We start from the raw sequence: 16,417 nt of genomic DNA, 5'->3' as shown, positions 1-16,417 counted from the left end.
GAAACCCTTCTGACATCTTCCAACATGTTGTTTAGCCTGTCCAAATGAACCCATTCCGTTTTACTGTGAATGTACCCACCCAAGGTACTGAACCTTAGCTCCCAAGCATGTTGAGCACCTTGAAGAGATAATTTAAGACATGGACTAGAACTCAGAGCAGATTCTGCACTGCTAACAGTTTCCACTGCCTTGGAATTGGTATATTACATCCACTATTTTGGAGCAACGTAACCACATATAATGCAAGACCCTTGTGTCACTGAACAGCTGTGTAACAGAGGGAAATTTGAGCAGATCTACCTTCATCATAGTTCTTGAAAAAGCCAGCTGCATCTGCTCACATTTTCTTTTGTACACAGCTGGTTGCAGTTATTCCCTGTTGTCATCATGAGCTCATTTTGCATTCTTGAGTTGTAAGGACAACAGATCCTTTTTCATTATTTGTGGCAACAGCAACGAAGCTAAACACACCATGCATGAATAAAATAATCCTTTTATTATTGTATTTCTTAAGTATAGTTTTTGCTCTTTATGGAAGAAGAGGCAGACTGGCATGACACAGATACATTATTCTCCATCTGCAAGTATGTAGCTTTGCTGACAGAAACATTAGTCTTTAACTTAATCCAAACTTCCTAAGTACCACAAGGCTTTAATAAGAAAAAAGAAGGGTGGGCAGGTGGGCATAGTTTTATTCCTTTTTTTTCATTCCTGGCATCCATTCTGCTTCCATTAAGCCACACAGAAAATACAATGACTTTATCACTGATTCTCATGATTAGTTCCAACATGGTGGCCACTCTGCCAGTCTATTCATTTTACTACATAGAGGTAGCCATATGAAGAAGAGGGTTTGCAAAGAATCTTCACTGGCTCTTAGCATCTTCTTGCAAACAGTCAAAAAGTCATTTGACCAGCTCACTAAAATTCAGTGTAGACATGGTTCTTGGCATGACAACCTCTACATGCCTGGGAACAGATGTGAGTGCCTTTCCAGAAATGGGCATGAGAATCTCCCCCAAGAATATCAGCCTAAGGCTCTCTCAATGAGCAAAATTCTACTTCTGTCCAAGGTCTAGGATAGGGGTGTGTAGATTGGGGAGGGGAGGTATCTTCGTTATGTTTTTATCTTTACTACTTTGGTGGCGTAAGAATAGGAGTGGAAAGATTCTGAGATTGCATGTGGAGATGGGGGGGGGAGGGGGATGGCTGCTTCCAGGACCTGGTGACTGAAAAATTTCCCATCACTAGATCTTACACAATTGGATCCCCCTGGCTCTTTATCTCCACCCCCTAATAAGGAGTGAGGGTAGTCTAAATCTTTCTATGAAGAGCAAAAATAAAAATAAAAATTGGAAGTCACTGCCTTGTGTAACAATTGGAGCTACTCTACCCAAATTGACTGGGATCCATTCTGAACATTATAGTGGCAGCTAGTGCTCTGTGTCAGTGGAGTGGTGAATTTGATCTGAGCTTTACGGCAGCCAACCAAGCCACTGAACCTATTTTGGGACTAAAGCTCAGTACCTTGGATCATTCCTTTAAAGTTCAGACTAGAATCTGGCATGAATTCCCCACCCCAAAGACACAGAAGTCACCAGCTGCCACCAAAACATTTTGAGTCCATCAAAGAGAAAGATAATTTTCTCATACTTCTGAGCTACACAGTACTGTTGTAAGACAAGACAGAGATTTATTTTTAGCATCAGGTTTGAGTAGGTCTTCAAATGGGAATCTGAGTGAAAGAGAATTTAGGTAGGAATCTCAGCATCTGCCACCACACTGTTCTTCAGTTCAGCCCTGTGGCCTGATCAATCCCAGCAACAGAATTCATCTTGTAAACATGACAGCTACATCTACGTCAGGAGATGTTAAGAGTACAAGAATCAAACAAGAATCAAAATCCATAAAACATTTACATAGATCAGTCATCTTTTTTGTATACACAGTAATACAGTCACAATATATATATGTATGTGTATATATATACCTTTTAGTTTTAAATTACACAATCAATGTACAAAAAACAGGTGCATTGCTGAGACAACAGCATTCTCCAATTTTTTTGAAAATCTAACAAACAAAACAAAAGTTGGAAGGTCGGAAAAATCTTGTCTACATTATCCAGTATGCAGCATGTTTTATTCATTTAGGAATTACAGTTGGTCACTGGGTTCAATAATTTGTAAGATAAACAGATTGCAGTCAAGGAGGAATGATTGTAAATGTCCATACAGAAGAAGCCAAGAGACTGTTGTGCAAGAGGCTGATATCTAAGGAAAGACATTGGGACCCATACCGTGAAAAAGATAGCATAATCTAGGATAACACTACACTAGACATAAGCCCCTTGGGGCCCTAAGGTAAAGTAAGGTAGATAATATGCAAAAGGGCACCCTTAATCGGATGAATGTAGCCCGTAACCAGATACTGAAAAGGAGGCTTCTAGAAAACAGAAACAAATGTAGTAAATCTCCAGAATGGGATTAAAGTGAAGAGAGCAAATTACTAAACCAGTCTCCTACAACTTGGCTCAGGAAGCTGAGAATTGTAGCCCAAGACATCTGGGAGAAAGTTGAGAAATCCTGTTTGGGTCAATGGGAGGTAGCTGGATGATGGATTCACCTAATTCCATCACTTCAAAATATGTCAGTCAAAGATGGGACAAGCCCAATCGATGTGCACCATGGATGATATGCAACTATTTATATAAGGGACAATGTGCTATTGTGAAGGAAGGAAGTTGGGAAAGGGGCCACCAAGAACTTCACTCATAACTATTTCACCATTTGCCCTTCTGGTTTCAAAAACAAGGAAAGATTGCAAGGGAAACATGTCTTTGAGTAAAAGAGAATATTTCACCCATGTTAAAGAAGACTGAGAAAATAAAAATATAGGCAAATATAAACAGTGAGTGTAGCTTCCATCCTTTGGGGGAAGGAAGAACTCTTGCTTAAAAAGGCCTATGTGAAATAAGCTATTTTTTTAAAAAGTCATATAGCATACAACTATTAAATAAGTACATTTGTAGGGATAGCTTCAAATCTGAGGTTACAAGGGGCATGCAGTTGCTCTCAAATGTTACAGAAATTATACTTTTAAAGTGGCAATGGGGAAAGTGTGGCCCTGCCGATGTTGTTGGATTTGGACTACCATCAGGCCCAATCAAAATAGCTAATGCTCAGGGATTATGGTAGTTGTAGACTTGTTGATCTAGAGCGCTACCGATTCCTGATACAGCCTTAAAAGCAATGGCATCATAATCTACTTCATCAGTAGTGTTTTCAGGAAAGATCTTTCTTCTCTTTTGACTATGTGCTGTAACTTTTCTTGACATAGTGATTTCCTAATTATATTAGGTTGCATCCATCACACTCCACTCCATGAACTGAAGGGGCTTCTATTCGTGAAGACTCCTGTAAAATAATTCTCCTTTCATAAACATTGCTCTTTCAACACTAGAAGCACGTATATGCACTCCATATGTTTCTACATCCTCATTAACTAATCTATGCTTCCACTACCAACTTCATTACCATGATGATGATATTGATTGGAGACTTGCTGTACTGTTGTATCCATGGTTAGGAGATGAAATGTGCAAATATATTTATGGACACTCCACCCTGTAGTTCTCCTGCACAACCACAACAGAGATTAATAGGAATTATCTTCAATGGGAATATGACACAGAACTTCTTGGTAGGTTGTCCTGTTGGACAATAGCTAGATAGTACAATATTTTCACTTGTTTCTTTATTCACATTTTTGGTTCAAATTCAAGTCCTGTTTTCAATTAGGACAAACACCTTTTGGAATATTTAAATTACAACATGCTGGGAACACTTAAAATAGGGAAAGCCCCATTTATTTGTACAGAAATATTACTGAAACCAAAATATGTTCAGAGCTGTTTTAAACTTCAATGATTTCTGGACCTGACATTATAAAAGAAACTGCCATCCTCTCCTAGTTTCCCCTACTGTAAGATTTGTCAGTGACAACGTTTTCTCTTGAGCTAATTTGTCAATGATCCAGGTGAAGCAATGAAGCAAAATATCACCTAGGATCATATAATATACAGGTCTACATATATAGTAGACCTTAGAGAGGGAAGCTATTCCAAGAATAAGTATAAATAAATAAGTAATTTTGCCCAAGTTAGATTTTACTCATTGTCACAGACCTTACAGAGTCTGATTTATATTTTACAAATCTAGATAACCACAGATACTGTACTCAGTCTAAAGGGTTTGAAGTTGAACTCTTTGACCTACAAGCTCAGGAATAAGGGAATTTCAACAGATACATGCAATGTTCAAGTTCCTTTCTTGCATTTCATGCAGCTGCTACTTAAGCCCAAACCTGTTAGTTATCAGCTGCTATTGCCTTATAAAATCATATAAGTCCCATTGATTCAGTGGGTTTGTTCCAGTTGTGACTAACCATTGGAAAAAGTTTCTAAAAAGATTTTTTGCATTCCTCAAAGCACTGTTGAAAGTTACCTGTCTATCCTTTGTTTCAGATACCGTTCCATACTATACAGTTATATCACTATGATTCCCACTTGAACTGTCATGACCACTAAACTGCAAATTCAAGGATTCCATAAGAAGTTTCCATAGCAGTTAAAGTTGAATCATAGTGCTATAACTGTGTAATGTGGAAGGGCTCAAGAGACATAGTATCTTGTTTTATACTCACTGATTTCTGTAAATTTCTCCTAGCCCTCAATTACTCAGCTGCATCGCTGTCTCCGAAGTATGTTCTACACCCATGAACATGCAAATATATGTTAGTTGCAACTTCAGCACACAACTGGCTTCTTTCCACTACCTTTGGGACATCTGTCTGGCACTTCCACTGGCATCTATAACTAGCCCATTTCATCTAGTGAAAGTTTTCGAAGTCAAATGCCACATTATGAATCCACGTTGATGACTGCATGCCTCCTTCATCAATGCATTATGTACAATGATCATCCCCTTGCTCCAATTGATAGCAAGATGCATTCTCAAGTTCTATCTGGTCTGCATGATATAATAGACCAATAACACGATATTACATAGCATGATATTGTTAGTATTTGACATTATACATCAATTTCTTAGGACTTTATTAAATGTTCTCCTTGGCTTTGATTCCATTCAAAGATATGCTTCTGGTAGCATCCCAACTGTGTGCAGCAACTTAACAGGTCATCTTGTTTTGAAGAGGAAAATTATCTATTTCAAACTACTGGAGACCATAACAAAATTAACACACTTCTCTGTCAAAGGTTAGTAGTCAGTCTGAATGTGCAGTCATTAGCTTTCATAGATTTGCATCTCATTGCTCTCCTGCCTCAGTGGGTATCTCTTAGATTGGAAACAGCAGAGAAATCTGTGTTATGCAAAGGTATTGAAGGGATACATCTGCTTCATTGTCATCTGATCAGGTATCCAGAGATGCAGTCCAATTTCTTAAGAGAAGCTGGGAGAAATGAACTGGTGAGGTACACTTTGATTATTTGCATAGGGCCTCCATCTTGAGCTCAGAACATTGTCCTGTCTCAAGTCAGTAGAATGAAACACCACATTATTCTTCAATCTGATGGGGAAATGGTGTGCCATGGCTCTCTGGAGTGAAGCCTTTAATTCATACCATACATATACAATACTCCAATTAATATAATGCCTCTGGGAGATTACTTGGATGACAGAATATTACAGCTCAAGAATACTGACTAGGTCATCGCTGAGAAGGCAAAGGACACCCGTTTTTCTTTCCAAATTGAGAAAAGATAATAAATAAAATACAGACTGGGTGGAGAGGAATAACAAATCAAGTAGGTGTTTGCTTCCATCTATTCAAAGAGAGTGAATTGGATTGGCCCCAGTAGCTAAAGTGCCAGAAGTTTCAAATAGTCCAAGCCAATTGGAAAGTGGCTCATCAATACATTATCCTTAAAAACCAACCAATCAGAAGTCTTGTTGGTTAGGCTTTAAAGGCTTGAGGTATTGGCTTTCACTTACAAAACAAGCCCTCAATAGACAATGTCGACCTTTCATTTCTCATTATCTCAAAAAAAAGAATAATGCGACCACAAAATACTCTTCAGAGATGGCTATTAAAAAAATAAGATTGGTTGGAAAATATGTTTAGATCTCTAACTGTGCTGAGTGACTGGACGGCAAGATGGCTACTTGGCTGGCAAATAGTAATGGGAGTTGACAGAGGGTTGGTTTGTTTTTTCTGACAGCAGTGATGAGAACATGACAGAACTAGATAGACTCCACGTAATTAGCTGGATAAAGACCAAGTTGCCCGTTGTCTAGACGACCTCTGCACCACCCTTGTTCATCTTCTTCACCCAATTTGGTTAATTCATCACCTAGAATAAAAATAACAAATATGAAATTGGGGTTTCAGTATGCTATATCATCATCATATCATTATAAAGGGTAACCTGTACACAATGAACTGACAATTAACCTTTTTCCAAATGGATTTTATACACTAGTGTTGGAATTTTACAAAGGTAATAGGGGAATGGTCTCTTTGCTATTTGAATTCTACTGAGATTTAACAATTTTTAGACATGGTAGTTGCTGAGACACATGTAAACTGAAAGCCATATATGTATATGAAGAATCAATGTTAGGAAGAAATCTCTTCCTAAATCCCTAGAATACACCTGATCATTGCTCTACACAATGACTAATGATTTCATTAGGTCAAACCTGATGTAGCACATTTCTAAAATGAGTGCTTCCTCAAGTAATGAAAAACATATGCTTATTATACCACATGAGTGTCCTTATCTATGTATTTTGCATTTAATATGCTCTGTTCTATGTTAGGCCAATAGGAAATAAAAGCAGACTTGATTAGCTGGGGAATGCATCTCTGAAGAAAACACACTGTGGGAGGAAAACAAGTTTAATTGTAATTTATATTAAGGGGAATGGGTTAATCAAACAGAATATGCATTTTCTTAATATTGTGTTTGACCCTTAGTAACCCCATTTTGCCATGTGTTTTTGCCATACCTGCTTTGAAACTCAGTTCATCTTGTTCCTGCCCATCGTAATCATACAGAGCTCGCACACGCACACCTTTTGCAGCTGGCTCTTCCTCAAAGGAGTTGGCACCGCCATTGGCTTCGTTGGAGTTGTAGGTGTTGCCGCCCTCATCGTCTGACCACTCTGCAGCGTAGGCTTGGTTACGGTCATAGCTGCTCACACTAGTAATGCAATGTGGTGTCATGAGAACTGATACTACAGCATAAAGTTTTCAGATATGTCCAACAATGCAGGATGGGTGACCATAAGGGCACTTTGCTCCCACTAGGCCCAAGGACTCCTATTCCTTCTGGATACATCTTATAGGAGCTCACTTGGTATACTCACCTGCCACGGTCACCAGATTGGGCTGCTGCCTCCCCGCCTGAACCAACACTGGATGTGTTGCCTCCTTCATTCTTTTTAGGTTTCTCTTTCTTTGCCACTGCTTGGGTTGCATCAGGATTCCATTCCTGCAGACAAAGCAATGTCATTCCGGCAGCTCTGCAGTGATTCTCCTAAATCCCAACTCCACTATGCCCCAGGGCTAAACATAAGACAGACCCAGCCATATCAGGCTAACAGGTCATCTAGTCCAGCATCTTATTTACTGTAGGACTATCAGAAACTTTTGGGGAAAAAAACAGATTACATCTGTTACTCTTCCCTGTCACTTCATAGCAGCAGCTATTCATCACTGACACACTGTCTTTCTTGACATCAAGATTTCAGACAGACACTGTGATTACTGATAGATAGCATGAGCAGTAGTCAGTGAACCAATAAACTACAGCCTGTACATGCAACTGTCTCTGTAAGGGACATCTTAAGGGGTAACTTCTTACCTCTACCTGAGGCCAGTTCATTGGCATCCCTGGGCCGCTAGTGTTGCGGAACCACCGAAGGTCCTCCTGTGCATCAGCCATGCGAATGGTCTGCTCCAGCTCACGGTAGACTTTAGAATAGCTGCATGTTACAAACAGACATACACACAAACATACATCTCTGAAAACAATGCATCACTAAGATGGAAAACCACAAACAAAGGGAAAGGCAGAGGCAGAATGAGTCGTAAAACACATACTTTGCTGGCAAAAAGTGAAAGGGTTAGTCCCTGGCATCTCCATGCTACAACTGGGAAAGATACTTATCATAAAGCTTAAAGAACTGCTGCCAGTCAATATAAATAATAACACAATGAGATGGTTCACTTCTTTGACATGATATAAGGCTGTGTCAGATGTTCCTAATCCAGAAATTGAGAAACCGGGTCTCTGCATGTTGTGGGAGTAGACCCATCCCTTGGGCAACTGGATGCACTTGCTGGGACTGATGGGCCCTCAGTTCTCAAGCCATGAAAAAGAACACCTGTGAAATCCGAATTCTCATATTGTCTTACATAAACACAAGGTGACACCAGCAACATATATGCATTTGCCCACCCATTTGCACCCAAAAGTACAAAGGTACTTTCAAAGGAGGCGTGTTTTGTGATATTATCCTCACTCACTCAACAAATTGTATACATGTGCAGGTGGTCCAGATGTCATAGGTTTTAGTTCATAACCCTCGAACATTTCTCACCACATCTTCTGGCGTCTGCCAGCCTTTCTTTTTAGCACAATGTTTTAAGAAGGAAAAATGGAATAGATGCATAATGTATTTTGATTCGTTGCACTACAAGGTGTCTGCCTGAAACCTTCCAGAAAGGTCAAAGTTTGGCATGCATGGAGGAAGTGACTTATGTCAGTATAACTTTGGTGTCTGCTTATTTTGTTTTTGTTATTATTTTTGTTGTTGCTGTGAAGGGAGGAAACTTATTCCCATATGTAAAGCCTTACCCCCATCTTATGCAGAATCCCTTGAAATTGTCATTGAGTGATCAGTGGAGATTGGAAAGGAACAGCATCCAGTCATGTCCTTGTAGCCAGATGCAAAATGATGAAGGTATTCTCCAGGATCTTTCAGGTATCCCCCCAAGAGCATGATACTGTCATTGTGTTAAAAGGATATAGCAAGACATTCTTCCTCCCATCTGCCACTGCCCACTAAATGGCCATGTTGGGAGGCCCCAGAATGAGACTGGTGGGTTTTGAGGAAAGTGTGACATTACAACCTGTCTCTTGATGCGCAACCATAGCCTATATTTCATATCTGAAACTCCCTAGTAAGCACTAGTTGAAGGATTGTAGTCCAAAAAATCACGTTCCAAAAACCTGAAAGTATGTTATAGCCTTAATCTTATTGAGAGTTTTAGCTAGAAAAGATCATGTCAATTGTTAAATGGTAAGATAATAATTAATAAATCTACTCTACTCTGGGCTATCAGTAAGATTCAAGATCATGTGCTTGGAAGTTGTACTGTATTGTTTTCTAGAATTGAAAGTGAGGGTCCTACCACACATGCGTTATGTTCAAGGAGCTCCACTGGCTGCCATTTACTTTCCGAGCCCAATTTAAGGTGCAGGTGCTTACCTACAAAGCCCTGAACGGTTTGGGACCATCCTACCTCCGTGACCGCATCTCCATCTATGAACCCACGCATTCACTTCGGTCATCTGGAGAGGCCCTGCTCGTGATCCCGCCTGCGTCGCAAGCGCGGTTGGTGGGGACACGAGACAGGGCCTTCTCTGTGGTGGTCCCCCGACTCTGGAACACCCTCCCCAAGGATCTCAGACAGGCCCCTACATTGGCAGTCTTCAGAGAGAACTTGAAGACCTGGCTGTTCCAATGTGCCTTCCCAGATTAATAGGAAATCTCCAATACCAAGTCCCATAAGCACTTTATTAGAACTAAGATCGTATATCGCACTCTGCACTTGCCCTATAAGCCTTATATATCACCTGTCACATCAGCACTTTTAATCTTGTACCCATTACTCTGGCCCGGCCCAGTTTTATTGTGTTTTAGCGTATTGTTTATTGCTTGTTGTTTATACTGTTTTAATTGTTTTTAATTTGCCTTTTGTTTTGTATTGTTATATTGTGTGTTGAGGCCTTGGCCTTTGTAAGCTGCATCGAGTCCTTCGGGAGATGCTAGCGGGGTACAAATAAAGTTTAATAATAATAATAATAATAATAATAATAATAACAACAACAACCCAGGTTAAACCGGGTTAAAAGGGGGGGGCTAACAATGTTTAGCCAAAATGCAGGAGGAATCAGGTTAAAGGCTGGAAAATGGATGTTTAGAAGTTGCCCTTTAAACTCGGTTCTTCGTGAGAAACACACATTTTTCCATACCTGTGTATTTCTGCAGGCATGGAAAAATATGCTTCAGTCCTTGTTGGAGTCTTCTCCTGGTAAGTGCAAGGGAAAATTGGGGGGGGGGGGGGGGAGGGAAGGGGGAGACTGGCAGTGCCAATGCCCACCCTGTGAGTATCTGGTCACCACCCTCTGCAAAATTCCAGGGTTTAGGCCAGCTTTCTGGCCACCATCCCAAGAGGAACTGGGATTTAAAATCCCAATTCCTCTTGTATTTTTTGCATGTCTGGAAGGGACCTGAATTCTACTTCAATACATGAATGAGAATAATGCCCCCTGCAGGTAGCACTGAAAAATGCACCAGGAGCTTGTTACTTGACTGTGAACATTCCATCCTTCACTTCAGGCCTCTATAGCTGGATCTTCACAAACAACAGGATGAGATGGCTAATCCAAATCGCAAAAGAGACTATATAAATTTATACTGAAAGTAAATAATTATCACCACCACCACTTGCAAGCAGAAACTTAGCACAGAGATTACTGGGCTAGAATATTTTTTTCATATGCAGTAATTTTCAACTTGCATGGAGTTTTCCCACAAACCTAATTTCATGGAAATCACAGAATTGTATTTCTCCTAATGTAGTGGTGGGAACATATCTCCCTCTGGAAACTGTGGGCCTGCAGCTACCATTACCTGTCACTATTGGTTATGCTGGTTGCATACCAGCAACATCTAGATGGCCACATATTCCTACTCTAGTCTAAGGATGTTACTTTTCTTTCTGTGGCATCTATTTATATGATTTCCTATCAATGGAATTATCCAGGTCTGAACAGCTGGATGCCTGCATTTCTAAGGTTGTGATCAACCACATACATGCAAGTCATCATCCTAGACCACTTTTATTCCTTTTAACTGATACACCAATATGAATGCATCCAGTCACTGCTAGCCAAGTGCACCAAGATTCAGCCTAAGATGAGTCCTTTCTCATTGACCAGCAATACTCATCATAGAATCAAGGAACTGGGCAGAAATTCTAAAAGGCTGTCTCTGCCCAGCTCTCGAATTTGTGCAGGAAAACCAAAGCTAGGGCAACTCAATAGATGGTTGTGCAACCTCAGCTTGAAAACCTCCAATGAGGGAAAGCTTACTCTTCAGGAAAGAGATTTTACTACAGAACTGTAGGGTAGACAGAGGTGAAAGCAGAGGAATGAACCAATATCAGCATGAATGTCAAATGCATTACCTTACACTGTATGTTCTTCGCAGGCATTATCTACATAATGTTCTTTATATTACACTGTATGTTCCCCACTTTACCTGGTGTTATATTAGGTGCAAGAGAAGTTCATACAGAAACATATCCAGAGACAACAAGGGAGGGCAACAACACTAGGGAATGGGTTAAAGGCCCACTAACAGAGCACCAACTATCAAATCACTAGAGAGGTCTCTGAAGCTGCCTGCAGTATTTGAGGGGAAGGTGATGATATACCTGCTGTTCTCTGCCAGGTTCAGGTGTCTCTTGATATCTAAAAGCATCTCCTTCATGAAGTTGAGTCTCTTCTCTTCAAATTGCTGGCACTGCTCAAAGACCTGCTCCATGCTCTCCATGTACTGTGGAGTACACTTACTCAGCTCTTCCACAACCTTCTCGTACTTCTCATGGGTCTGCAGGTGGAACAAAGGGTTATGGTTAAAACCCCTTTACTGAGACCGGATCCCAATTCTACTCAGAAAAGACTCCTCCAAGCAACCTTAAGGACCAGGACCAGTGTGCTTAAAGATGTCTAGTTGCACTGTTATCAATACTACAAAACGGATCTATTTCATTTTCAGCACATTCCTAAGCAAGTTCACTTATAAAATAAGTTTCTGGACACATGGGAAGTGAAAGATAGCTTGATATCAAGCAGGCCCGGTCCAACGTGGAGGCTGATGAAGCTGCCGCGTTGGGCGCACGTCAAGAAGGGGCGCTGTTGAGGTCTCGACAGTGCCCCCGTGTAAATTTACCAAGGAGGGAGGCGGCAGCGGTTTCGGGGACCATCGCCTCCCTCTTCGACGAAGGCCTCAACTGAGGCCTAGCTCTTCTCAGCTAGGCCTCAGTTGAGGCCTTCGCCGAGGAGGGAGGTGATGGTCCCCGCCGCTGCCGCCGCCGCCTCCCTCCTCGGCGAACACGAAAGGCCTCATCTGAGGCCTAGTTCTTCTCACGAGGTCTCATGAGACTTTGTGAGAAAAGCTAGGCCTCAGATGAGCCTTCTGTGTTCGCAGAGGAGGGAGGCGGCGGCAGTGGCGGTGGCGGGGACCATTGACTCCCTCCTCGGCGAAGGCCTCAACTTTCGCAGAGGAGGGAGGCAATGGTCCCCGCTGCAGCCTGCCCCCTCGGCGAACACGGAAGGCCTCATCTGAGGCTTAGCTCTTCTCGCGAGGTCTCGCAAGAAGAGCTAGGCCTCAGATGAGGCCTTCTGCGTTCGCCGAGGGGGGAGGCGGAGTCCGGGACCATCGCCTCCCTCCACGGCGAACGCGGAAATCCTTGTGAGAAAAGCTAGGCCTCAGTTGAGGCCTTTGCCTCGGAGGGAGGTGATGGTCCTCGCTGCCGCCGCTGCCACCGCCACTGCTGAAGAAGGAGGTATGTGCGGGGTCTTGGTGGTGGCGCAATTTCAGGGGGGGGCGCAGCCACTAGGTTCGCTTACAAGGCGAAATTACCTAGGACCACCCCTGATATCAAGGAAATGCAATAGCTCTTAGTATCCAGTGCAGTTTGATTTCCAGGATTACCCTGTGAATATCAAAAGCTGTGAATGCTCATGTCTCATTATATTCAATTCCATAGTCAAATGATATCCCTTATACAAAATGGCAAAATCAAAATTTGTTTTAGGAATTTTTTTGGCATGCAGATATTTTTTAAACCAAGAATGGTTACATTAATTGATACAGAGGGCCAACTGCATAAACAATCCATGGCAAATTAAATAAACCTTACTAACCAATAAAACCAGTAATTGCCTAATAATGAAAGTGAATTCTGAGCCTATCACTGTCCTCCTCTTTTCTCTCACCTTCCACATGTTAACACCTGTTCCCTAACAGACCTAAACTGGTTCCAAACATCCCTGTTCAGCATATAATGGCACCTCAATAACATAGGCAGCACACTAGCCTTTCCCTCTTCTCTGCAGAGTCAAAATCTAGCCTGCAGAGGTTCCTTCATCCAAAAAGCCTTGGATGGCCCATTGCTGTGCAGCAGCAATTAAAAAGCAAAGCCACTAGATGGCATGCCTTCAGAGGTGCAATGCAGTCTACAAAATAATCTTCATATAGATTTGCAGTTAATGGTGTCAGTGCTTAACCTGATGACAGTATCCAAAGATGCTTTATCAGCTCACAAGCAGTAAGCATTTATGAAATATTCAATCTTTTCAAGACCCTTTCTTGTAGCAATTTATGTGTCCTTCTTTCTTTCTCTGCCTTTAGCAAAGCAGCACCAGTTTCACCCTACTTTAGGTCCTACAACAAGGTGGACAGGGTGATTAGGAGGTACCGCAAGATACCGCTGTATAGAAGAAAGGTGCTATCATCCATGCAGAGTTTACTCTAAAGAGCTAGAGGAAAGCACTGGCCCTAGAATATGATTAGCAACTGCATTTTCAACAATAATGCCCTTATAGTATTTTGGCTGATTGTGGTCCAAGTTCTTTTTGTGTATATGTGTATATGTGTATTTATGGTACCTTAAACAAACTATAGGGGCCCCTGGTGGCACAGCGCATTAAAGCGCTGAGCTGCTGAACTTGCGGACCAAAAGGTGCCAGGTTCAAATCCCGGGAGCGGAATGAGCGCTCACTGTTAGCCCCAGCTCCTGCCAACCTAGCAGTTTGAAAACATGCAAATGTGAGTAGATCAATAGGTACCGCTCCGGCGGGAAGGTAACGGCGCTCCATGCAGTCATGCTGGCCACATGACCTTGGAGGTGTCTACGGACAACACCGGCTCTTTGGCTTAGAAATGGAGATGAGCACCAACCCCCAGAGTCGGTCACGACTGGACTTAACGTCAGGGGAAAACCTTTACCTTTAACCAACCTAAACCAACTATACTTGTTCAGCAATGATAACCCTAGTATCTTGGCTGATTGTGGCCACAGCTCTTGTGTGTGTGTGCGTGTGCATTTCTGCTACCTTAAGCCAACTATAGTTGAGCACTAATGGAAGGGTGAAAGTGTTGAGAGAGGGTAAACAACTAGAAATCTTTTTTGATAGGGACCAGGCTGTGGCACAGCTGGTTAGTAGCCAACTGCAATAAATCACTACTGACTGAGAGGTCATGAGTTCAAAGCCAGCCTGGGTCAGAGTAAGCTCCTGACCATAAATAGTCCAGCTTGCTGTTGACCTATGCAGCCAAAAAACAGTTGCATCTGTCAATTAGGAATTTAGTTACCGCTTATGCGGGGAGGCTAATTTAACTAATTTATGACACCACAAAATCTCCAGCAGTATGTGGAAGAGGAGGAAGTTTCCATCAAGGACTTGGTGTCACAGTGGATGATGAAGCAGAAGCTTCCCCTGTAGCCGAAATCGAGCATATCCTCATGAAGCCAAAAGCTGGAATGTTAAATTGCCTCTGTATCTCGGTCTATATGTGGTTGTCTATATATGTCGTTTGTCCAATGGCATTGAATGTTTGCCATTATATGTACATTATGATCAGCCCTGAGTCCCCTTCGGATTGAGAAGGGTGGAATATAAATACTGTAAATAAATAAATAAAGTCAATTAGATGCATAATCAGGAAGAGAAAGTAGAGATTTTCCCTCCATCTCGATCCACCCATATCAAGAAAAAGAAGCTGCTTGACTATCTTGCCAATTACATCCAGACCATGTGACTTACAAAGGAGTGCACCTCTAAAGGATGTGCACATGTGAGGACATTTGAAGGCACAATAGTGTATGTGCAAAGATAAGAACATATAAAAATGAGTGAACAGGCATGTGGAAATGACACACTCAGCATGAGAGAAAATAAACTGTTGCAGTGGGTGAATGTATGCACACAGAAGAGGAATGAGTTTGAGTGTGCGCATATATATTATGTATGATAAAATCCGTTTTTATAACAATAGCTAAATATATGAGGAAAAACATTTGGGCTTGTATAAGAGTGAACACAAACATATTACATTATGTACAATATTTAGCTCTGAACCTTTTTCTGCATCTATTCGTATATTTCTCTGTGTGATGACTTGAGAAAAACTGGAATGTTTCATAGTGATACACGTACTGTCCATGATTTATCTACTGAGATTTATCAATTCACTTCTACCTTTTGCACATCCTGCTTGCACCTTTCCACCTTGTCTTGCAGCTTCTTCTGCTGGTCTGGGGTGATGGACTGCTCAGATTTGCTGTTGGCTTCTCGGGTCATAGCGAGCTTCTCTTCTTTGCATGCCAAGTGATATGATTTCTTGGCTGTTTCCAGCTGGTTTGAGTTGAGACAGAAGGAAAGGAATGCAAGTGGATGACTACAGAGTCTCTATGCAAGATTCTGAACACTGCCATTTATGGAACTTCTGTGTTAAAACAGCTTAAGCAAAGAATCCCATCCCATTATAACCCTCTATTCCCTTAAAGCTTATTACCCAGTCCCAATTTGACTACTCTAGTAAACTGCAAAATGGCTTAGTTTTTATGCCCTCAGATACTGTATTTCTTTTAGCTCACACTAATTCTTTCTCTGCAACAGTTATGGCATTTTAGCTCTACCCTGTTGTAAGCTACATTGGGTCCCAGTTTGGAAGCAAGGAATATAGGGTCCTTTCACACAACCATATAACCCAGACTATCTAGGCAGAAAATCTCACAATATTTGCTTTGAATTGGGTTATCTGACTCCACACTGCCATATAACTTAGTTCAAAGCAGAAATTGTAGGATTGTATTCATCTGTATGTAAGGGGCCATAGATAAACAAACTTTTTGCTCTTGAGGGTTTTAAAAAACCATTACAATTTTGTATTTCAAGATTCTAAGAAGGTCATCAGATATCAGAAAAGCCAATGGTTCAGAGCCATAAGCACAACTATACGAATTTATATAAAACTAGATAAACAACTTATAATTCCTATGGATCTCTTGTGTGACTTACAGAAACTGAGAT

The 16,417-nt window shown here is 41.4% G+C and overlaps 1 protein-coding gene across 5 annotated transcripts in view; it reads right to left on the bottom strand.

Moving 5' to 3' along the window:
- Positions 1–475: 475 nt before the first annotated feature.
- The window catches only part of pacsin1 (protein kinase C and casein kinase substrate in neurons 1), a 107,971-nt gene continuing 92,029 nt past the window's right edge, over positions 476–16,417 (bottom strand). For all 5 annotated transcript variants that reach the window (XM_062978478.1, XM_062978481.1, XM_062978477.1 and 2 more), the window contains exons 5-10: positions 15,584–15,739; positions 11,752–11,927; positions 7,889–8,009; positions 7,392–7,516; positions 7,032–7,225; positions 476–6,373 (exon numbers count right to left, since the gene is read on the bottom strand). In XM_062978478.1, coding sequence (XP_062834548.1) covers positions 6,264–6,373; positions 7,032–7,225; positions 7,392–7,516; positions 7,889–8,009; positions 11,752–11,927; positions 15,584–15,739 — 882 coding nt within the window. In that variant the 3' untranslated portion in view covers positions 476–6,263. The remainder of the gene's footprint in view (positions 6,374–7,031; positions 7,226–7,391; positions 7,517–7,888; positions 8,010–11,751; positions 11,928–15,583; positions 15,740–16,417) is intronic.

This window comes from Anolis carolinensis, chromosome 4 (assembly GCF_035594765.1).
Source record: "Anolis carolinensis isolate JA03-04 chromosome 4, rAnoCar3.1.pri, whole genome shotgun sequence".
Lineage (NCBI taxonomy): Eukaryota > Metazoa > Chordata > Lepidosauria > Squamata > Dactyloidae > Anolis > Anolis carolinensis.
Note: the sequence above shows the minus strand (reverse complement) of the source record. Positions and strands in the feature narration are given on the sequence as shown.